Source organism: Haliotis rufescens, unplaced genomic scaffold (genome assembly GCF_023055435.1).
Source record: "Haliotis rufescens isolate VD_foot unplaced genomic scaffold, xgHalRufe1.0.p SCAF_3, whole genome shotgun sequence".
NCBI lineage: Eukaryota > Metazoa > Mollusca > Gastropoda > Lepetellida > Haliotidae > Haliotis > Haliotis rufescens.
In genome coordinates, this window is record NW_025964001.1 from 30,630,081 (window position 1) to 30,650,989 (window position 20,909).

A 20,909-nucleotide genomic window follows, 5' to 3' on the forward strand; every position below is an offset into this window, starting at 1 on the left:
CTTATTTAATATGATTTTCTGTCAAGAGAAAGTTCCCTCTTTTCCAGGTAAAATAGTTTGACTGGTATTATATGACTTCATTATGAAGAGAAATATCTTCAGTGTGCCAAAGAAAAAAATGGTGGCAGCCACATTAAATATTGTATCAGGACTCTGTGAGTACTTTTTTCGGACATCATAACTGGGATCATTCATACAAAGTTTCATTTTCATAGGGCTTGTAGTTTTCAGAGGTGTCAAAAATGTGTGAACACAAGTAAAACAGGGGTATTGGAACAAAATATGCCACCAAATGTGTTATATGGAAGAATGTATCCAAAGAACAAAGGATACAATAGTCTGACGTTTCTTCCACTTCCAGTTACAATTAACATATCAAGTGACATTAACATAGAGACAGAGACACAATAGGTTTAGAAATGTCGAAACAGTAAAAGTAAAAGATTCGCAAGCAAACTAGAAATGGAGTTGGTATAAATCCATCAACACATCTCAAAGCTATCATCTGGAAATCAGCTATATTAAAGTCATTATTCTAAAAAGCAAGAATATGTTGAAAGCAAAGCATTACATTATTCAGCGTGATCCTAACGCTTACTTACTTGTAGTTCATATGTGGCCACTTTGTGAATGTTTCCCTACGAGCAGCTTCACTATACATGAGAGCTCTCTCCACATGTCCATTTCCAATATCAGGCAGTGTGCTGGGAAGCAGGTAACACAGGCGGTCACTGATGGCTGATGCAATGGACAGCTCTGGGCTATGCACATTGCTACGTTTTAGCTCATTTACAAGGCCAGAACACACAGACTTCAGTACCATGTGAGGCAGTTTGATACACACTGAAGCCCACTGAAAACAAAAAAAACATCATCAACATGATCAAGTATATAGGAAAATATATTCTGTATCCAAATATTCACACTATCCAAATATTCACAGATTTATCATTCTCATAGATGCTGTGGTAGCCACACATTGAAGATATCAGGGAGATGAATAGCAGAGAGATCCCAATATGGCAGTCACAACTAATAGACTGGTATATTTAAATTATTTTTTTAAATATTTTGTTATTATTATTTTTTGCAATCATTTTACATTTATTTGATAAAATGTGACATTCCAGTACATAGTTGATTAATCATCTAAATAGATGATGGCAAGTTGACCAAAATTTATAGAATAGGCCAATGTCACACTCAATAATCGCTGAACATTTAGTTAGGTTGTAGTAGTTTCTTATTTCGTTCTGAAAGACTTAAAATGATGGGAGTCTCTTATTTAACTTACTTTTAAAAATAAGATCTTTTGTTATCAAAAAGATGATATTTAGAGGGTCATTGCGCTTTTCTGGAAAAACCAATCATCACACGTTTCTTTGTAATTTCGATTTGGATGTTAGCCTTTTGAAGTAGCCAAACTTCAAGTTGACGCCAGATTTGCTGAACCATACTACAGGACCAGAAAAGATGGATTGGGGTCTCGATATCAACTGAACAAAAACTGCAATTTCGACTTTCAACATAACCTAACTTACACAAGAGAACATTAGTAGGAAGTATATGATGAAGTATTTTGTATTGGAGCCATTGCAGTTTAGTGTCTCTCGTACATCGAAAAGGCATTCTATTTTATTGGGACCAGTTATCAATTGAATCATCCTTTAGAATATTCTTTTCCCATTTCGTACAGTCTACATTTTTTGTAATATTTAAATTATGTCATGAAACTGTGACTAGCACCACTTTTATAAATTTTAGTTTCATCATTTGCAGCGTGGCAGCAAAAACATGCATGCCAAGATTCTATTTCAACAGACCAGTGGTACAAAAGGAGACGATAGTCAACAAATAACAATGGACAAGGAAGATAAACACATCATGATATATGCAAAGTTAGGCTTCTAGTTCATGGGAGACAAACTTCAACCACAAATCAATGGCACACTGGAAAAGAATAGCAAAAAGACACTTGCTCAGCACATACATTAAAGTTTGCTGAACGTTTTACAGTGGGGTACTGTGGGGTTAGGGGGCTTCTGTGGTCCCTGAGATTTGCTGCTATAGTATTTGAACATAGGGAGACCATAAATATTAAACTTTTACCATTAGGTTTGTGATCAGGTTTGTGACCCTTGCATTCTATGCTTATTTCAAACAGTATTAGTGAAGTCTTTACCAATCAAGAATTGTGAGGCTGTCAAATGGCTGTATAATGTAATCTGTTTGATGTGACAGTATGATGTCAATGTAATATTCTCTAAACTTCAAGCATTTCTCTTCTTTTGAGTGAGCAAAATGGCCAACCATCCATGCACAGCTTTGACCTACTTGAATTTGTTTCTCTATTTTCTCCAATACCGAAGTTGTTGAATCATGAAACCTTGATGAAGTATCCTACCAACAACTTCGCATGTTGCTTGGACCATTTCTGTTTGAAGTTTGATTTCTTTTTTCCATAGCAATCATATGTGAAAACCTAGTTTTTACCATTGCTCCCCAAAGTATGCTGGTAATTAAATAAAATATGGTGCAGGCTAGAATGTGGTAGAGATATGCTTTTCCAATTTTGCAAGATGTCAGGGTAATGGCCATTACAGCTCAATTTATCCAGCAGGCAGAGCTAAGAAGTGGGAAAACAAATCAGCAGACTAAAGGTTAATGGGTTTTCGATTATGGCTGTCACAGTGCCATGTTTACAATCAGATCAGAATTCTATGATCATTATTTAGAGACACAATTGCAGAGATAATTCATACAAAGCTCCAGGTTCTTAGGACTTGTTTCAGAGTAGATGTTGAAAATGCAGTAACACATAAAATCATGGGTGCATGAAGGTCACAGCTGGAATTATTGACGCAAGGAGGCCTTGTAGGACTGAAAGACAACTGACTGACAACCGAACAAACCAACTGATACAGCATAACAGACAACTTGAGACGACATTATCTCAGTTATCAGGAGATGACATATCCCCCTGCTCTGGTTCAATTTGGAAATGGAGTTTGGCTACTAATACCACACTGTTGGTTCAATGCCATTGGATACCTTCAGTTCAGAGCAGATAAAAAAAATACTGATGTGTATTTTCCAACATCCTAAATCATCAAAAGGCACCAGTTCACCACTAGACTGATCTTATTGGGAGTTCTACTCCAGAAATGAGCACAACCCTCATTTTCAGTAAACTCCAACTTGTCAAGTGTTGTCGGCATGAAAATTTATTAAAAAAAACATTTATAAAAACTTCCAAATCATCAAAAGGCAAAAGTTCACTACTTGACTGATCTGAACACAAAGTTTTACCAAGGAACATTCAACGGTTCTGGATATCTGCTCGTTAAACGAGCACAAGCCTCATTTTCAGTACAAGTCCAACTTGTGTTCATGAATTATAACACAAATCCGAAATCATCAATAGGCATCAGTTCACCACTAGACTGATCTGCATAGCAAGTTTCAACAAAAAATATTTAACGGTTTAGGAGTTATGCTCTGGGAACGGAAAACGGATGGATGGACGGACATCCTGATAGCTATATCCCCGGGTTTTTTTTAACCAGGGTGATAAAAATCAATATTTAGAACACATTGTGGTGTTATCATTGGTGGGAACATGCATGTGGAGTTGTAGCTTCATTGGTCAGTTGGTTTCTCAGAAGAAGATATTTACAGTGCAAAGAAACACATTTTAAAAGAATTTTGTAGCATGGTCAAAGTGTGAAGGTCAAATGAAGGTCCCATCACCAACTAAACACACACACACCTAATTTCATTACATTTTGAACAATACTGACTAAGTTTTGGCCATAAATGGCTTTTTTAATTGGATTTGAGCCTTATGAACAATTCAGGTGCCATCATTGGTGGGAACAAACAGGCATGTGAAGTTTCACCTTTATTGGTGTTGTGGTTTCTGAGGAGAATATGCTTAAGTATTTTCCAAAATTGGCTGCTGACAGACGTATTTGATTTGCAACAAAGGTGCCTCAACACATATTTGATTTGCAATCAAGATGCTCTGAATAGTGAGTTGGGTTAAACGCCGCTTTTAACAGTATTCCAGTTATATCACGGCGTGTCAGCTGAATGTGGGAGGAAAGCCTCAAGTGATGCAGGTCTCAGACGTTTACCACTTTGGTGAAACCCACGAGCACGGGTATGGTGCTGACAAACCTAGAAACATAATCGGGACAAACCGGGATTCGAACCCACAATCATAGGTTTCTGGCGTGCCCAAGGGACGCAACTCTGCACAGCGAATCGCGGCTCCTTAGACAACTGGGCCACCCGGGCCACCAGTGCCCCCCCAAGATGCTCTGAACAAACATGGAACTACATATTGTGACCATCTCAACCATCAAGTTTCAGTCCTCTGGCCCTTTATGTTTCAGAAAAGATGATGTTTGAATTATTTCTTTTTAAATATAAAATGGCTACATGGCAGCCAAATTGAAATTTCACTTTTGATGCCTTTCACAAACTTGAATCCCTTTATCATGTTTATAGTAACAAATATCAACACAACAATTTCAGCTGAATCAATCAAGCTATTCTGGAGACCAACTACTTGCAATGACATAAGCTTTCATGGCTTTTATGGCCAGGTGAACTAAAAAATGGAATATGCTACTCATTGGTAGTAGGTCACTGTAAGCTGTCACGTCTCATACATGTGTATTCAAATTATATAACAAGCAAAATCTTTTGTGAAAATGGCAAACATACTTTATGAATGACCTTCACTGTGACCTTTTTTTGTGGACAACACGCCTTTTACATTTCTCAGCCCCACCCTTAGACAGACCAAGATTCATTGACCTACAGCAAATCCTTCTTGAGGTAAGAACACTTTCTTCATGATATGGCCTTGAGGTGCCAAAAACAATTTCAAAGGCTATAACGAAGATATGACAAATGCATTACACAATATCCCCAAGATGTCCAAGCACTGCATTGTTTCTTGAACAAAGTGTGGTCGTGGTGGTGACCTTAAAGCATCCCTATTTACATTATATATGTTTTAATCACTATACTAACCTTTGATGTTTTGTGGTTTCCTTTGGTGGCCTCGTGGGCAGATTCTACACCTCTCTCTAACTCTTTTAGGACTTCCTCCACACTGTCCACTCCTGGCAGGTCAGCATTCATCAATGCTTTTAACAGCTGTCCTGCCTGAAAAAAATAATAATAGTGAATTTGTGGGTTGAGTTAAATATATATTGCATAAAAGCAAACTTGTACAAACAGTTTAACAATTGAGAAAAAAACCCATTGCAAATACTTGCAAAAACAGAAGCAGACCCTCCACCATTTCTAAGCCAAACAAATACATGCGTACAATCACACATCTCCAGTGTGATACCATCACTTTCTGTTTGGTGAAATGAATATCTACTACAACCTCATACCAGATAAAAGTACCTTGCCTACAGTTAACATGAGGAACCGAACAATGTTGCCACTCTGATGACATCACTTCCAAATGACATTAATTCTGTTTTGCTCCACGCAGCACAACTTTTTTGTCAAATTCAAGTTATAACTGTTTTGGGAACCCCAGTCTTCTGGGTCATTAAGGCACAACCATAGCAGTTGAATCTCATCTCCCTCAACTTCAGCAGTACCCTAGGTGGTAGTGCTGAGGGTAGAAAAGTACAGGTGTGAAGATTTTTTTTTTAAATAATGGGACGTCTGCTGATTTTAATACAGCTGGTCTTGCCCAATATCTATCAGGAAACTACAAAATATAACAACAAACTTCCAGTGTTCATGTCTCCAATCTCAGAACCATTGGCCCGGGAATCACACCATGCTTGCCATTCTGCTGGGAATAGACTGACTGGTGTCGCCTTGACAGGACATCAGCAACAACATTTGTATCGCCTGGGATGTGGCAAGCCTTGGCCACCTGTGGCAACCTGTAGACCTGGTATGGTCTGCCAAACATGTGACTGGAGTGTGTTAACCTCATGTTGTTGATGTAGTGTGCTCTGACGTCAACAGTTCTAGCAGACACTGCCAGCCTTGAACAGACCTGTCCTGACTGAGAATCGATACTCAAGTCAATGCCCATGCATCTTCCCGAGGCAAGTGAGTTAACTGACTATAAAAGTCCAGTTTCCACCCTTGCCAAACTAGGCTGGTATTATGGAGTTACATTTTGGCTGGACTAACGAGTCTATGCATAGTCCAATCAAAATCACGCACCGAAATCGAAATCCGGTTCGTAAAGTGTCATGCAGATTTCGGTCGACTGCAGGATTTGCAAAGCATGTGCACCGCTAACTCGTAGTCAACAGATATTTTCCAAATCTTTTCATGCTTTTAATCAAGGTGCTCACGTGATTTGATGCACTTCGCAATGTAAGACTCGTTCCATCACAATATAGATCTTGATTATCAATCAGATCGTCTTGACTGGGCGCTGCCGTTTTGTTTGAAGCAAATGCAAGTGATACGAGAGGTTGAATCTGATTGGTCAATAGGAGAGGCATAGAAAGGACATAACTCGTAATAGCCACTGAAGGCGCTACGATCGAGCCCAGGAATTCCAGCCTAGTTCGGCAAGGCTGGAAACTGGACTTTTAAAGTCAGTTAACTCTCTTGCCTCGGGAAGATGATGCCCATGTTACTAACGGCCCTCTGGCCAGAGATCATGTTGCAGTCAGTGCTCTCAGGCCTCAACCAGCCCTGATGTTTGTCCTCAAGCTGGCACCTCTTGTGGCACCAGTGCTCATGCTTCACTCTGCGCCACTCTTCATAGAAGACAGGACAAGGTGACACAAAAGAGCTAGCTGTCCTGGAGGGTGGTGACATCTGGGCCAGACAGGAAACAGCATCAAACAGCTACATAATCTTCATGGCTGTTACTGCCAATCTACGCAAATGCGATACGATGACATGCACAACCAAGTCAGCAATATTCCATCTATATGACGGCAGTCTGTAAATAATCAAGTCTGGATCAGACAATCCAGTGATTGACATCATGAGCATTGATGTAGGCAATTGCGATACGATGACATGCACAACCAGCGTGTCTGATCATCCGATCCCGTTTGTTGCCTCTTACGACAAGCAAAGTCGCCTTTCATGGCAAGCATGGGTTGCTGAAGACCTATTCTATCCCAGATCTCCACGGGTCTCATGGGATAGTAACAACAGTTACTTTACTCCTGAACGTCTTTCTGCAAGCCTGTTGAGATTTACTGTTCCTGATACATCAAAGACAGGTTTCATCATGCTCTGGGGATAAAGCATTACATTCTGCACATCAGGCACTGATAGTTAAGAATATTTCTTCCATGATGAAACACATGATACATATAAGCATGGTTAAACATCCCACTGTAAATATAAATCAGTCATAATTGACAATGGTGATGACACAATAGGATATGTAAACCAGTGTTGGCTGAAGAGCGCGTTTTTGCGTCTTGGACACACAAAAATAAGTTTGAACGCACCTGCGTAACATGTGTGGGTCTCGTGGACGCAGTGACTGGGGCTATATTAATTTAATATTGAATTGACACTGTTATCGTAAATCAAAGACGTACGTCTTTGCGTAAAGGTATTTGTTGCCAAACAAGACAGCGAAGCATGTTGATTAACACTTCCGTTTGCTAAACCAAACCAGTTTCATTATTCTCTCCCTTTTTATGACAAATACCCAAACCGGTTTCTTGACCTATATCTATTGTCGGTTTTGCATGTATTAATTTTCGGTATGGTCCGTAGCTTTGCTTCAGCCAATCAGGTGCCACATATTAAGCAAGTCGGATATAGTCGTAATTAATTTAGCTTGCTGATTGGTCGAAAATATCCTGACCTTGTGTCAAACTAAAAATAGCCAGGGTATACTTCAGAACGTGGTAACAGTGACCCGCGAAATCGAGCGACCGTGTAGGATGATACGCTATGTTATCGCGGTAGTTAATTTATAATGGATCGTAGTGGGGCACGCTTACAAACTTATTAAATATGTGATTCACAAAATGTTTGTTGTTCATTGGATTGATTGATGCTGATTTTCTTTACCGAGTTCGGTAAACAAAGTACCTGTCATTGGTGAATCTTACCGCAGTAAGTAAGGCTGTGTGGATTATATGGTATATCACTTCCTGTTTTGAATTTTGCATACGACCGAGGTTTGGTCAAGGGACTTCGTTTGAACAAATGGGTTCTTTTTCTAATCAATTTTGAATGGAGGAAGGGGTAATTCCACTTCAAAAACATCCCAGGAACTGTCATAAAAAAGTTCACGTGTGTACAAGTAGCCGTGACATACCGCAATGAGTCCTGTATTCGATCATGCGATGAAATATATCGTGCTTAGATTTGCATAAGTAAACAGTCGACAGGTTGTGTGGATTACGAGATTTATCAATACCGCGATACTGTATATGATAAAGAATGAATGCGAACACTTGAATGTACAATGATGTAAGCATTGTTTTTATTTAGCGGACTCTGAATATTTAGTTATTCTACAACAGACTTATCAAGCTGATAATAATTCAATATCTTGTGAGTCATATTAAGAATTGCAAAACACATTTTGCCAGGACCGTTATTGGTGTAACTGACATGTTTAAACATTTATAGCACCTGAAACATGTTGACTAGATTTATCAAGGAAATGCTGGATCCTGAACATACTCTTACTAAAAAAACGTTTGATATGCCAATTATATTTTATGACTCATTGATCATTGTCACAGTTACAACATGAACTCAATACTCAGTACAGTAGCATCAGAACAGCCATTGAACTTAACTGAATCCAAAACTTCAAATCATTGGTAGATCTCGGTAAAAACATTCACAAATGTCTGTCACAATGACCCCTTACCAATGGCTGACCCGTGTACTGCCTTTTCATATACGAAGTTAGATATTAACATGGATAATTTTGTGTTATAATATTCATTAATATCAAATGTCCCTTTTAAGAAATTGTTTGTCCCTTAATGTAAACCTCTTGGTTATGAGAGCAGGATGTGCCCTGATGTGAACCTTTCTCTCACTTTGCCTGTTTGTTGATATTTTGCAGTTGCGAAAAGATTTCTTATTTTTCACAACCACTGTGTTCTGTTGTTAATGTTATGTTATAATGCTATAAATTAGACCCCTCCATTTTTGTTTGGGACCCCTAATTTTATGATGAAGGGGTCCAAGTGACCCCAAGAAAATTTAAGCCAGAGCAGACACTGGTAAACAGAACAAAAATTATTTGTCACTTGTCTTGGAAAAAAAATGCTAAATGAAAAATCCCACAAAGTATAACGTAGTAACTTCCAATAAATGTACCTGCAGAAGTTTTATCTATAACATCAAAGGAACACAATAAGGATATAGTTTCTCAGTAGCAAGCACATGTGTATCCCTATGTGCATTGAGAAGGAAAGTGAGGGTTCAAGGACAGATAACTCCCTCTTGGTAACCTGGAGGCAGAAGAGGCATGTTTTGGAGCATGAACCAAAAGACTTTCTGGTTTTAACATCTAATAAGTAAATATATGTTTCCTGAAACCGGAAGTTATTTGATAAGGTCAGACATATAAATGTGTGAATGCTAAGTGAGCTAAAGCCATGAAGAATTTCAGTTCAGTGCTCTTGTTTTCTGGATAGCCAAATGATAGACCATCTATATTGACCACCATCTTTGTTAAACTGGATAATCCAATACACAGAAGTACTGCTTGGAGTTCCAAGTCCTAAAAGCTCCAAGACAGAGCCTCAAGCCCAAAATTAAGAAGGGTGGCTAAAACATTCTGAGACTTACTACGAAGGATGTATAGTATACCCTTAACCGTTTGCATGTATTAAGTACAATACTTCCCATACTTACAGGCAAAATTGAACCAAATACACAACCAGGCAGCATATTTCTGCAGGCATTAAAGTGACTAGTATCCACTGTTGACGAAAAATGGACAAAATTGGCTACCCCGCTATCATCTAAAAGGGCTAACTCCAATAGCCATCCATGCAGACATTGTGTCATCTTTCAGGGATGATGCTCCTTCCTTTGCCACCGCTATGAGAAAAGCAGCAGCGTTCAAGAAGGAAAAAGATAGTCTCTAAGATGATCCAAGATCAAAAAGACCTCCATAAGCCATCACAAAGGAAACTGTGGAAACATGATGTAAATAATACTAAATATGGATGATCGACAGAGGATCAGAAATACTTGAGACTCATCAGCGCTCTTGAGAAATTACTTTGTTTTGAAGGAGACCAAGCTGATTTTGAGCCATTTGTAAACATGGAATAGTCTTGAGTTCACCACTATCAGCCAGTGACTAAACAACAGCCAAAGCAGTGGAAACCGCCATCTCTTCTGAAGACGATGGCAGTCTATTTCATAAGCTGGCAAAGTGATGGATATTGTTTCCTGGGATTACAAAAGAATCCTACTGCCAGTACTGGTGGACTAACTCTCGAAAGGTCAGAACATTAATGGCCAATATCATGCCAAACTGCCTAGGCATCTGCATGAGCATATCAAGGCTAAACATCATGGAAACTCACTAAAGGTGTGTTGTTCCATTAGGACAATGCATCTGTGCACAAGTCTGTTGTAGCCATGGTTGCAATAAGAGTTGTGGCAATACTTTGTTCAAGATATGATACAATACAATAAGAAGGCCTATTGAAATACCCAATTCTCGACAATTTTGCATGAATGTTTACAATTAATAGGACATAAACACTCTTAAAAACGCTTGAAACTTCCTGAATATCATTTTACATCAGTTAAATTTAATAAGACAGCACAAAAATTATCAGCCAATGAAATCACATTGAACTGGTGTGTCACAACTCTCTTAACCAGACCAGTGCTTATTAAATGTGGCTGGATATCAACTTGTTCAAAACAATTGCTGACTGGTTAAAAAAGTGGCCTAACAAAATCAGTATAATCTAAATATGTTTTATATTTGTATACTTATCCTGCATTACTCCTTAATGCATTTACTGCTGATGTTTTACAGAAAGACAAAGCTGTGAGAGGTACAGCTGAAGAAGTTCTTCCAACTAGTTGTGTGACTAATCCCATCACACATCGCCCACGGAAGTGATGAAGTGATCAAACATTACATTACTGCTTGATCGTAACATCTGAAGACAGCGTGCTAAGGCATCGACATAACGAACGTGAGAAGAATTATAAAATCGTAGCTGAATCTAGTAGATATGGCCAGAGCTACAGATACCATTTTGAGCAATTGAGTTCTTACTCTAGGGTTTCTATTTTAATTGGGTTATTATATTTTTCATTGGGTAACCAATATTTTTTCACTCATCTATTCATCAATCTATTGGGTTAGTGAACATTTTAAGATTTTAAAGAAATGAAATAATGTTTTAAATGTATATAACTGTTCTAAATAAATAGGCTTGACCCGCAAAGTAAATAAGCTCGGAAATTAGCTCCTTTTGTATGCATGCTAAAAAAGGTTCATTCGGAATTTACGCAAGTAGTTTATATACATTTGAGTTTTGCATTCAATGCATGCATTTCTGCATGTAAGTTAATTGAAAGAAATTGGGTTTTGAAAATGTTCTGGGGGTATTTTACGCAAATAGGCAGCTTATCTGTAGCTCTGGATAAGGCTGAATATTTGATTTTTGGTCTGAATGATTGTACCGTATGAAGTAAGGTGATTGTTTCCATCCCCTGGGCGTCGCATAAGTGCTCCCATTCTTATATCAAGGTGAAAATGAATGGAGTTGCATGTATTGATGTTTAGCGACAGGCGTCTGATCATGTGGTTGTAGCATTACGTAAAACTAATCATGCCAACCAATCTGTAAAAGTGCACTGCACTACTAGCATTAGGTCAGTTGACCCAATTCTGAAATAGCTGGGTTAGGAGTAACGATGGCCAAGCGGTCAACCATCCAGTCAGGGACTTGGTTATGGCTTACATGAATGTCCATCACAAGGGAAGGCCGTCATACCTAGGCACAAAAGAACCTTCAGACAAGTCCGAGTGGAATCCACATGATCTGCACACAGGAGAAGGGCTCCTGGATAGAAAAGACTTGGAGCTACGCCTAGGGCATCCCCCAGAAATGAGAGACCTATGTTGGTGAATATGACATCCCTAACTGCAATGCACGACTGTGGCTTTCACACATTGAACTTCATCCATTTAAATAATAGATAAATAAAATATAAATACAAAAAAATCATCAAAAGACACCACTTTATCACCTGAATGATCTATATAGCATATTTTAAGAAGAAATATTCAATGATACGGAAAACAGACAGAAAGACTGCTGATCTCTGTATCTCCCCTGTTTGAAAACATGGGGGGAAATTAGAACTGTCTGGCAAGCATAATGCAAACGATGAGGAGATTACTTCTGCTGTGGAGGACTTTTTACACCACAAGGAGGAAGTCTTCTACACAAGTTTGATCCAGGCATCATTGGCAGAGGTGCGTTGACTTCGGAGGGATTATGTATATGTCTTAAGTATCAAGATTGTTAAAGACTAGTGCATAAGTAGCTGATGATCAACCATACTTCCACTTTGTCAAAGTCTTTACAAAAGCCTTCATCTTTCACAGACAAGCCATAGATATTTTACATGGTTGAACTTCAGACACATGCATGCAATTACAATGTTTCATGTCAATATAGGTAACAGGGCCATGGAAACCATGGTACCATTTATAAGTACCCAGGGGTATATATTCTCTGTATAAATACTGAGGCCAAACATATTAACCAATGTGAAACAAGTATCTACATTTCAACTAAGTTTCCAAATCTGCAAGAATGATAGTACTGTTTTTCAACATAAGAACGTCAGGTAGATTTTCTTTCTCGTGACCTTGACCCTTTCATCACCTCATGAGAAAGGGATATGTGAAAGATGTGTACATATCAATATCATTGCATGGTAAACAACGGTGGGGATAGTTAATGTAAATGATGATAAAACCTCAAAGCGGTCCCATTTCACGATGTTGCTTAATATTGGTCAAAAAGCAAAAGATCTTAGTGTACAACAACAAAACCATAAGTTAATATTGCAACAATCATTCATGGAATATGAGGTCTTTATTTGTTGAAATATAGAGGCATCCTCTACTGGGAATGCCAACTTGAACGTACCTCAACTAGCGGTAATTCACACTTGACAATATCTTCAGAGTGCTTGACAGGAATCTGTAGAGCAGTGTCAAGGAGCAGCACCCCCCTGAGATCCTTCCTGACCCCCAGGGCCTGGACATCCCAAAATACAGTTTTCTCTTTTTCTGATAAGTAAACACACTGCAGATTTCCATGTTTCTGTCCAACTGCAATAAAGCATACCAAACATACAAAATGTGAAGAGCTATATACTTGAAATTGATATGTACCTGAATTACAATGATTACTGTATGAGATGCATTGCTACAAAGAGAGATGCTACAAACTGATAAAGTATACCAACACTGAAAATACCCTTTACCATCAGTTTCAAGAAGAAACAATGTGAAAAACTTTTCTTGAATCAAACGGTCATTCCGAGATAATGCAAGGCTCACCAGATGCAGTTGAAACAGCGTCATGATGTCAGCCCATCATTATGTAACTCAAAAGTATACTTCATCACCTAATAAAGTACTGCCAGCACCTTTGATATTTTAGCAAAGCATCTTGCAATCTAAAATATATCCCATTGATTGTCTGATAGCATGTTCAGCGATAGAAAGTAACATTTTTAGTTCACTAGTCCTCATAATAACAAAACTCTTAAAAATGGCAAATTTCTACAAGTCCTTACTATATCTTAACTATTGGACAATTTGGCAAGGACTATAGGACCAATTTCTACCGCTGATGTTTAAGGACAACCATATTCCTGACAAACCATGGAGAAGGCACACACATCCATGAAATACATATTTTAGACAAATAAGCGTCTTGTTTTTACTTTTCCAGACAGTAAAAGAATTGTAAACACATCGTGGCATGGTAGTGGCACTCAAGTAATACATATAATTCAATTTAGGTTTAGGTGTTACACTTGGAGACATCTGCCCAAAACAAGGTAGTTAACTGACTGTAAAAGTCCAGTTTCCACTTTTGCCGAACTAGCCTGGAATTTCTGGGCTCCACTGTACTGCACCATTGGCACCTGCGAGCTATGCTCCTTCTACTGACCAATCAGATTCCACTTCTCATATCATTTGCATTTGCTTCAAACAAAATGACGGCACCGAATCAAGATGATCTGATCAATAATGAAAATCTATTTTGTAACATAAAGGGTCTTATTTCGAGAAGTGCATCCAATCACATGAGCACCTTGAACAAAAACATGAAAAGATTTGGAAAATATTCCTTGACGCCAAGTTGGCAGTACACATGCGTTGCAAATCCTGCAATCGACCGAATTCTGTATGCCAGTTTACAAACCAGAAGTCGATTTCATTATGCAATTTGGATTGGACTATGTATAGACCCGTCCAGCGAAAAATATAACTCCATAATTCCAGCCTAGTCAGTAAACTCCCTTGCCTCGGGAAGATGACATTTTGTATTTTAAGAGGTAAAGTTAGTAAATGTAATTATTAAGTAAACACCTAATATGTGGCCTAGTTAATCTGTTTACTGAGGAGAAAACAATGTGACCTATAGGATCAATATTAAATTATCTATATTCAGTGTCTGAAATAGCTGCCTGCCGCTATGTAACATTTCTGTCATGATAGGGGAAATTTATTCCCACCTGCCTGACTGTCCAGTAGAATATGTCAATACTTATTATTAGGGCTTCAAGCCTAAAAGGCTAAGATCCCTATTGTAATCATTGTAATCATTCTGTTTATTAATTATTATCATCTATTATTTCTTATTCCGCCATTTTTTGTACCAGAGATAACTCAACAACCAATGATAAGCACTCCAAAACAATCATCAGCAAGAATCTGAAGACTGCTCCCCTAACAATCTCATGGCTCTAGACTCAAGGACAAAGTGCAGATATTTCAAAGTTAACTCACTGAAATCAACTTTTACCAGCAACTATCTCAGAAACCAATAGTCTGATGGCCTCCAAATTCTGGATACGGAAGTGGCTTCAGAAACCTATCACTGTTACCTTGATATCCCATCCGCTAAATGGCATCATTTGGCAGCCATATTGGACTTAAGTTTTGGCCATGTATTTTACCATTTTTCTCAGTACTTGTCAGCCAAAATCTGCTCAAATGAAAGTATCCAATCAAATGCTTCCAAATTCTACATACTTTGTATCCAAGTCACCAAGAGACTTAAATGACTATAAAAGTCCAGTTCCCACCCTTGCTGAACTAGGCTGGTATTATGGAGTTACATTTTGGCTGGACTAACAAGTCTATGCATAGTCCAATCAAAATCGCGCACCGAAATTGAAATCCGGTTTGTAAACTGTCGTGCAGATTTTGGTCAAATGCAGGATTTGCAAAGCATGTGCACCACCAACTCGTTGTCAGCAGATATTTTCCAAATCTTCTCATGTTTTTAATCAAGGTGCTCACGTGATTTGATGCATTTCGCGATGTAAGACCTGTTTTATCACAATATAGATATTGATTATCAATCCGATTGTCCTGACCGGGCGCAACCATTTTGTGTGAACCAAACGCAAGTGATACGAGAGGTAGAATCTGATTGGTCCTTAGGAGAGGCATAGAAGGGACACAATTGGTAATAGCCACTGGTGGCGCTACGATCGAGCCCAGCAATTCCAGCCTCGTTCGGCAAGGGTGGAAACTGGACTTTTAAAGTCAGTTAAATCTCTTGCCTCAGGAAGATGGTACAGACCTTATTTGACAATTTTGTAGGGAAGACATCTTCCGCAATATTTTCCTCTGAATACAGCAGCTGCATTAGTTACACAATTTGCAGAGATTGTCTCTCACCACTCTTAGATATCTCATTTGGTTGCCACCATCTTGGATTTTACTTCTTGTTTTAACTTTTTCATAAAGTTTGCTATAAAAAATCTGCAAATTTGCAGTACATAGCAACATTATAAAGGTGAGGTGAGTCGAAATAACGTTGCATCCTAGATTATTGCACTTATATAGCACGTGTGTGTGGCTGCTTGTACTTGTCCAGACTAATGCCGATTTTATAGTGCCAGCCAAATGAGATACCATGTCGCAGTTTAACATGAATACCCCACTCAGACACAGTCAACGGACGACCAGTCCTTGTTTGTATGTCCTTTGTGTGGCGTCCATTTGGATTCTACTAGTTCCTAAATAGAAAGCTTTGCAAATTGGCATGATGCATAAATCAATAGACACTGGACCAAAAATGTTCTTTGACGCTTGTTAAAAGTTGTGTCGTTTGGCAGCCAATTTGGACTGAATGCATTAATAAATAGAAACGGCATAAAATGTCATAAAGCTCATACTCTACTGGCCAAACAGCTTCTAGATTTGGCATGTGGCACCATCATATTAAACAAAATAAGATTTGGTTTGACTTTACACCAGTTCCTCCGTCAATGTAAAAGCAGCGAATAGTGGTGTTTTTTTATGCAATTTATAGACGTTTCTTTCAACACAAGGACAAAACGCCAATAAAATATGGGCAATACCCCCATTTACTGCCTTCAATGACGGACATTCAGGTAAAAGTATAACAATAACCTTGGAATTATCAATCTTGCTGACTGTGCTTTTGATTTGAGGTTCATAAGTTTTCCTAAACTTCATGTGGTATATCTGTACTTAAATCCAGAAATATAAGCTTTGATATAACTTGAGCTAAAATCATAGGACCAATCTCATTCAAACTAGATCTTAGGTCTCGCTACCTCAAAACAAAGATCTGAAGACATCCCATTACCAATTACAGGTCTCACCAGAACAACCTTTCCCATACTTTGGCCGGCCGAAAGAACACTACAAAAAGTTAACATTAGCCAATCAGAAAGCAGCTTTCTCTACCTTTATGGCACAAGGTTCAAACTGGCGACTTCCTTTCTGGACTATGCTTTGAAAAAGAAATTGATTAAAACTTGAAAACTAATAAATGACCGAGAGATAGACCATGATTTTGACGAAATCAGTGATACAGCCCATAACTGTCATTCGGAATACGATGTGTTAACCATTTCCAGTTTGCATGATTAGAAAACACATTCCAATTGAACTTTCCCAATCTGGTAAGCAACTTCCTGATTGGTCGGATGAAAGATCGCTCTGACATGACCCATAATGGTAAGACCTAGAGATCTTTGTTTAGCGCTAGCAAGAACTAAGATCTGATTTTAATGAGATTGTTATAGGACTTTCAGTCGAAAAGTGTTTGGCAGGCCGCCTTTTTTTCAATACTGGAAGTGACATAATCAAAGCAGGAAGTCAGCATCTGTTTTCAGAAACCACAAATGACATAATCCAAACCAGAAGTACTGAACACTTTGTTACAAGCTAAGCTAGTACCATGAGAATTCCATATCAAAATCCTAATTAAATGATGTGTTTACCAAACCTGGAAGTGACTTAATCTAACCAAGAACTGCCAAAACCTTTTTCTGAGATAGAAACCAGGTAACTTTCAGATTTAAGTGAGTGAGTGAGTTTGGTTTTACGCCGTTTTTAACAGTATTCCAGTTATATCACAGCGTGTCAGCTTAATGTGGGAGGAAAGCCCGAAGTGATGCAGGTCTCAGACGTTTACCACTTCGGTGAAACCCATGAGCACGGGTATGGTGCTGACAAACCTAGAAACATAATGGGGGCGAACCGGGATTCGAACCCACAATCATAGGTTTCTGGCGTGCCCAAGGGACGCAACTCTGCACAGCGAATCGCGGCGCTTTAGACGACTGGGCCACCCGTGCCCCCTCAGATTTAAGGCTTTAATGCAGTATGAATGAATTTTCTGAAACCAGAAGTTATTTATAGCTAACTAAAAGTAAACACTAATAGCCTTGTTGCAATACAAGCTACAAGTACAACCATGGAACTTTCTCTAAAGAAACAAGAGCTACAGAATATTTTTTTTTTTCTGTTTCTAAGTACAATGACAGATGGTATCTGTTGACTTTCATAAGACTTTTTAAGACCAGACAAATTTACACCTTAAAAACTACCTAAGTGAACTAAAATGATGAAGAACATAGATACGTAAGTCCTTTCTGATTCGCCAAAGGTGTGGGGATGCGACTGGGCAAGTACCTCAACCTTGATAAAGCAGTAAGAGTGGTGTCCTTTGAGACCAACATTGCCGCTCAGTCATATTTGTATTTATTTTTGCAGTTATTTTAAATTTACTGTATTAAAAAGAATCTCTTTACATCACTCCAAATCACAACTGAATTTTTTCTGAGTCATGTCAACATTGCCTGGTTATCAGCTTCAGTGTTTGTGAACATTTGAACCAAATATTTGAGTGGTTCATCTCAGGAAGCGGACCAATCGAGTGGAGTTTCTATGAACCAAAGTGGAAATATATATTTAGTGATTTCACAACCTCACACTGAAGTGTCAAAATCAAAAATGACCTACCCAACCCACGTAAACGGAGGAATTACAAGGACCACATGCTAGATTTTTTTGTCTACTGGGGTTTTAGGTTTTGGTTCAAAGCTGATCTTTCTTCTGACAACCGATCATAACATCCATATTTCATTATCCATCTCAGATGAGATGTTTAAATGCAAAAGTTTTCCAATAAAAAGACGCAGAAGCAGATGAGTTGCAATCGTATTCACACTAGCTATAACAGGGTGATGACGATAACAGAAATAACTGTATATTACAAATCAATAATACAATTTTTCAAAATTGCATTGTACCAGATACCTTCGTCCATTTCTAAGTTTTTCAGCTGCCATTTTTAGCCGTTTCACTAAATTAGTAGGGGCTTTGGAGACTTCCCCACCACACGAGATCATTGTAATAAAAGCTTTTGTAAGTAAATGTCATCTTCAGTCACCAAAGACAATTAAAAATACTACACGTTTGTTGAAAAGTGGCCCTGCTGCAGAAAACTGATGACCTTGTTCCACGCCATTATGGAGCTTCTATTTTCGAGAAAGTTTTCATTGTTAATGCCTGATGTTTATGAATTGCTTTGGTTTTCAGTTTTGTGGCTTAATCATATAAAACCATACAAATGCACACGTGGTCATTTTCTGCTTATTTTCAGCTTTATCCCCCTATTTTTCAAAAAGAAACACTATCACATGCCCGTGTGTTCGAAGCATCAAATGCATATGGCCAACATGTATCCCGTCTAATGCAAATGTAGGATGGTACACTATATCTTGCGGTAGTTAATTAATAATGGATAGTAATGGCGCACGCTTACAGACCTATTAAATATGTCATACACAAAGTGTTTCTTATTCTTTGTTCAACTTTTATGACACATCAATCAGGACTGATCGATGCTGATTTTCTTTACCGAGTTTGGTAAACAAAGTACCTGTCATTAGCGACTCAAGGGCAAGCAACTCCATATTATCGCGGTATGGCTATGTTGTGGTGTGATATGTGTAGATTATGTGGCTTGCATCACTTACTGTTTTGAATTGTGCATAATAAGTATGCATACGAACTAGGCTGGATCAAGGGACTTCCGTCTAAACAAATGGGTTCTATTGTAATCAATTTCGAATGGAGGTATGGTTTATTCCACTTCACAAACATTCCAGAAACTATCATAAATAAAGTTAACATGTATATTTACGAGGAGCCATGACATACTGCAACCAGTCTTGTATTGATCAAGTGATGAAACATTGAGCTTAGATTTGCATAAGTAAACAGTCGACAGGGGGTGTGGTATTATAAGATTAACTAATACTGTGAAAATATGGAGAACGTGATAATATAGAGCCTACGATATACTAGAGTCATACCATACCATATATTTTCATTTTTTTCACTGGGAATAGACTATTCTTAGTCGTAAACTGGAACATATACGCTAGTATCTACAGAGTGCATTTTCCTCAGGTTTTGCCATGTTATATTACGACCAAAATTTATATTTCAAGGTTACTGTTGCTGTGTTCAAGTTACACCTACCTATTTTAGAATTGGAATGCAAGATAAACATCAAACCATGTACAAACAAATCAGAAAATTCTGACTCAAACTGAATAAACATGCATATATGTTGGATTTTACACACTAGTATAACACCTATATAATACAATGTTAAAACAACATAAGAATTAAGAGTTAATTAGACCTGTCGAAATTTGGATGAAAGGGTATCAGCTGGTTTCGAACAGGATATATAACCTTACGAAACACTAATGCACCAATAGTCATTTGGATAGGCAAAACAATACTAATGTTTTCACGTAATATACTTTTAAACATGGAACAGATATATCCGGAGCCGAGTACATGGAACAATCGACTCGTACAAAACGTTTTAACAATATTTCATAACGCATTATTTGACTTATGCCTGTACACAGAACTAGGCCTACCGCAGGCGTTCCTAAAACCTTACCCGATAGGTCAGATTTCTGTAAAACTATCCCTGATGTTGCATCCAATATCTTCAAAGATGGTTCTTTTGTAGTTAAAATGATGGAATTAAGAGACGAATGATACGTTACACCTGTAACTGTTTCCCCAACGGATAAACATCCGTCTTCCCCGACGAACCACTGCTTGTCAGTGGCCGCCATGCTACCATCTAAACTCTCGTCCTCAACATGACATCACGACTAATTTCGGAACTTGATTTTTTCTACGCTATTATTATTGTTTGGTGATCCGTTTGTTAAATTTTACCGAGAATATACGTGTATAGCATGAGCACACGCGTTTTCTATAAAAAGATCACTTTATTGCATTTTTTCACAGGTGACGTCACGTGATGGTTTCGAATGATGTTACCCACAATACAAATGCTCGTAAATAAACTAGACTG

The 20,909-nt window shown here is 38.2% G+C and overlaps 1 protein-coding gene across 3 annotated transcripts in view; it reads right to left on the minus strand.

The window, feature by feature from the left end:
• LOC124145737 (baculoviral IAP repeat-containing protein 6-like) overlaps positions 1-20,677 on the minus strand; it is a 77,074-nt gene extending 56,397 nt beyond the window's left edge. For all 3 annotated transcript variants that reach the window (XM_046515648.2, XM_046515641.2, XM_046515634.2), the window contains exons 1-4: positions 20,484-20,677; positions 13,143-13,327; positions 5,044-5,178; positions 603-853 (exon numbers count right to left, since the gene is read on the minus strand). In XM_046515648.2, the coding sequence (XP_046371604.2) occupies positions 603-853; positions 5,044-5,178; positions 13,143-13,327; positions 20,484-20,664 (752 nt within the window). In that variant the 5' untranslated portion in view covers positions 20,665-20,677. The remainder of the gene's footprint in view (positions 1-602; positions 854-5,043; positions 5,179-13,142; positions 13,328-20,483) is intronic.
• Between the last annotated feature and the right edge of the window lie 232 nt (positions 20,678-20,909).